The 4696-nt window shown below is 33.6% G+C and overlaps 1 protein-coding gene across 1 annotated transcript in view; it reads right to left on the bottom strand.

Annotated features, from left to right (window-relative positions):
• The window catches only part of LOC102677888, a 20711-nt gene that overhangs the window by 3584 nt on the left and 12431 nt on the right, over nt 1–4696 (bottom strand). Inside the window, 1 exon segment of the mRNA XM_031509776.1 lies at nt 4259–4486. Within this exon segment, the coding sequence (XP_031365636.1) occupies nt 4259–4486 (228 nt within the window).

The following is a 4696-nucleotide window of genomic DNA, read 5'->3' as shown; positions in this document are numbered from 1 at the left end:
GGGAAAAAAAAAAAAAAAAAAAAAGAAAAAAAAACATGATCGAATAGCGTTGCGCTCTCGTTACAGGCCAAAGCACAAAAAGCGGGCGGCCAATAAAAGGTGAACCGTTTTAACGCTTCTTGTTTATTCAGTAATACGCAACTTTCGCCAAACGCGTCACGCGTGGAAAGGGTCGCTTTCTTTTCTCTGTTTTTTAGCGGTATAGAAATAACACGATTCTTTTCGATGGAAATGAAATAAAAAAAAAAAAAAGAGAGAGAAAAAATACGAAGGAGCGATGCGAAGAAACTTTTTATATTTTATTTCTTAAAGATATATATATATATATACGAAATTGCTTTCTCGGATTAGAGAAATTTTATTATATCTATTAGATTTCGAAAGAACGAAAAAAATTTTATATAATCGATAACAAATATTATTTGTACTTTCTTATGGATCATAACCAAGTGGATACATTTCTTGGATACAATTTTAATATTTTTATCGTATTTCCTATGTCTCGATATAGAGTAGAATATAACGATAGAGAACGAAATATAAAAACTTTCCTTTCAATTTTCCCATTTGACGAAACGAGAAACCAAGAAATCGATGTGATAAAATTAGATTAATTAGTTTACGTCAGAAACTACGTCGTATTCTAAAAAATTCCAGGAGGAGGAAAAGAAAAATATGTTGCATCGAATTTATCGGTTTCCTTGACGCAAAAAATGACGTCGAACGACGAGCGTTGCAATAAAGCTTCTCGCTCGTATGGCCGGTTTCTCGAAAGAGGGCGACACAATCGTGCGAGGATTCCCGCACGTTTGAGGTAAGGGAAAAGAAAGGAGAAAAAAAAGGGACGAAAAAAGAGACTCGGTGACTCGGATAACGGAACACGGTATCCCCGTTCGCAGGAATGACCGGCTTCGATGTATACCGTTGCGTCATTTAATGAAATCATCCGATGCGTTCCACGATTCTTCGAGGAAATCCCGGCCTTCGCGTGAGTAGTGAATAATAGCCAAAGTGGGGGAAAGGGAACCGCGAAGTCTAAGAAAACTTGCCAACGCGACGAATCGATTAAAAATTACGAGAATGAATCGCTCTCTGAATTAAAATAACAAAGAGAGATAAAACCGAAGAATGAAAAGAGCTCGACTCTTAGATATTCTTATTTTGGAAATACGATCGTATGAAGGAAATGTAACGATAATTTTTTTTTTAACGATCTCGAGCATCTTTTACAAACAGTGAAAAAAACGTTATGAGTTGATTAAACCATATAATGTTTATGAAGTGCTACATCGTGTTTTTATCGAACTTGATACAACAAAAGATAAGGAATAAAAGAGTAATATCAGTGAAGAATTAAAAGTGATCGAAACGAAGAATTTGACTGTATAATAATGAGATTTCATTAGAGAAAGCATGACTGACTTGATTGATCATTCGATAATCTTGTTCGCCGAATTATTGGCTTATGACGGAGCTATTTCATCGAGTCACCGTGCGAGCATAAGTAATCGCCTCGGCGTGTGGGCTTGATTTAAGGCCAGAGAATTTCCCACGTCGCGCTATTATTAGGCTGTTACAACCGCGCTTGTTACGTTCGCGCATCGGAAAGGTGATAGCGACGCAGCAACTTAGCCAGCCACTGGCCCCGAATTCTATATATCGTTTCATAGAATTAGACTCGAGATAATCGATCGATCTTACTTATATATTTTATTCCGTGAAATTTTTCATTACGTTACGAAAATATTATTAAAACGAAACAATAATAATTAATTATTAATAATATCGATAATTGGAAAAATTGAAGGAGAATAGATAAGGTGATGCAAAAAAAAAAAAAAATCGCAAATACAACGGAAACGATGATTTGAAAAATTGCTCACAAGTTCATTAGCCGTTTTCTAAATTTATCCCAACCCACGAACAATTTCAAGTTTACTTTGGATCAGATTCACGATTCAGAAAGAACATTTAAAACGTAGATCGCTTTCCATCATTGCTAATATATATTATCATTGATACATATCGTCGCGATTATCATTGATTATTTGCTTTACGAATATCCGAAAGATAGAATGATTCATGATATACGATTTCGCGGTTAAGGCATGACTGATGACTCACATTAATTACCGAATAATCTTTCAACGATACTACGGCGAATATTTCGCGGGAAATTAGGCAAACGATTTCGATGGAAGTTATCCAACTAATGTAATCATCAAATTATTTTATTATGTAAATATTTCTAATTTTACTCATAGTTCTTTTTAATTATTCTTGGAAAATGATATTCCAATAGGTTAAAAATACGTTAGAGAAATTTAAAAGTTAAATTTAAAAATATTTAAAAGTTTTAAAAAGATCTATTTTCCAAGAAAATTTATGAGAACAATGAAAAAGCGTGAGACCGCTCTTATTATTCATATACCAACGATGCTTTGTAATGTTACACGCGCGTATATACACGTGGCACAACATACCTCCGATTGTAGATTCGAGGTTAAACACGGCGGGAGAAACGAAAGAAGAGAAACTCGGCGTGGACGAGAAGTCGAATCGACTTCACGAAAATCTTCCATGGCCAACGGGTCACCCACGATCGTCACAATGTGAACCATTAAAGGAGACGACACAATGAGCTGTTCAAATATTTTAATCCTTACACGACGCCATATTACGAAATACTTTATGATGCGCGCGCAGGATGCGCTGAAACGTACGTAAAACGAGAGACTACACTGAACAAAATAAAAATTCTTAAATTCTCTTAAAATTTCATGTAAGTTGTTAATTTAATTTTAAGAGAATATAGTTCGTTTTAATTTTATGCATTTTATGCTTCGTTGTTTCCCATTTAAAGACCTAAGATCCGATATAATTTTTAGATATAAAATGAAGATTAAATAATTAAAATAAATTGAAATATCTGGTATCACTAGCAATGAGAAATCGGGGAATTTGATCTTGTTTTGATTTCAAAGATGAAATAGTGAAAGTAGTCGTTAGGCGCGAGTGATTTTTCCATTATTTTTATACTTTCACTATATGTTCTTCTTCAAGTGGATCGATAACACATAAGAGGATAAAAAGAATATCTATTTTATTTTTCTTTTGAAATTAACCCTCCCGCAAGTAAGGCTAATTAAAATAACTTGATACAATAATAAATATATGTAAATCCAAAGCGAACGATAAAAGTAAAAAGCAATCGAGACGGATAGATATTTTTCGAGAAACCAAAGCACGGAGACCTGACAACTTGATTTCACTCGAACGACCTACATTTTGCCATCTACCTCTATTCTAGACGAAAAATTGTAACATAACGAATAAGATGAGTATTTAGAAATAAATTTTTTAACTATTTTGAAGAAACTATTTTTCTTTCAAATTTTATAAATTCTCTAACCGTATCTCCATAGATTTTATGTTGCTAATTTGAAAAATATCAATAACTTAATAAAAATTTATTTTAATGCACGTTTATCTTCAACATCGGTGGATAACTACGATGAACCAAGTCGAAAAAGAAAAAAACTTTTCAAGAGAGTGTATAAAAATTGTAAATCGTGAAAACGGTGCAAGCAGAGACAGAAATCGACTATTGTTATTGGCACAACAATACGGATATAGCAATATACGATACATGCAAATAAAGAAAAAAATAAAAAAAAGCTCATCGCATGAAAAACAACAAGTAAAAGTCCGGAATTATTTATCTCGAATAAAAATAAAAAAAAAAATTATTCTACTATAACGGAGTAATACGTATATTAGCCGAGGGAATTTAAAAGAAACGAAGAAAAGAAAAACAGAAATAAAAAAAAAAAACATAAGAGATCGTCCTTCGGGTGGCTCTATCGGAGACATAACTTTTTTTATCGCTTTTTCTCGCGCAATACCGGCAATTGTTGCAATGGCGCGGCTATCCATCGTCAGAAAGTCTCCAAAATGAATCTCATTCGTTCGATTTATGACTCACGAGTAGTTCTCTCAACTTCAAGGTTGTGCAACTTTCCAAGATAATCGAAATATCGTCTAATTAAATAATACGTTCTACTTAACGATGTATTTCTTGTTTCTTTCGAAATAAAATATTATAAAGACGTATTTCGTTCGATAAATTGAAAAAAAAAAAAAATTAATCATTTACCGGTTCTTACTTTTATGAAAATACAGAAATTTTGCGATAAAAAAAATATGTCGATAGAGACCTTCCGATGAACGAATTTTTATTTAATTTATTGGTACATACCTTCAGCACAAGATGCAATGAATTTTCCATTACTGGAAAAATTCATGTCGAGGACAGGGCCCGTGTGTCCCTTCAGCGCGCCAACCACCCAAGAATGCGTGAACTCTTGTTGTGTTTCGCGTCTCTTTTTGTTTTTAGCACGTTTATTGCTACCGCCGGCCGCCCCAATCGATCCGCTCGTCGAATCTCTTGGTTCTTCGAACTTCACTTTATCCGATTCTGTGACATCTGGAAGGATAAAATTTATTATCTTTTACCGTACACCATTGCGAACGAAAGTAACACGAAAATAAAAGGAAACGAATGGTACAAATGTTTGAGAACGTATCACCGACGAATAGTAAAAAATTATGGAAAACGAGAAAAAGATTATGAAACCGAATTTCCTCGCGACGATGAAGGCAATGATATTATTGTTAATTTATTATTCAAGTTTAT

This window comes from Apis dorsata, unplaced genomic scaffold, assembly GCF_000469605.1.
Source record: "Apis dorsata unplaced genomic scaffold, Apis dorsata 1.3 scaffold_174, whole genome shotgun sequence".
NCBI lineage: Eukaryota > Metazoa > Arthropoda > Insecta > Hymenoptera > Apidae > Apis > Apis dorsata.
The sequence above is the reverse complement of the archived record's forward strand: the minus strand, read 5'-3'. Positions and strand labels throughout refer to the sequence as shown.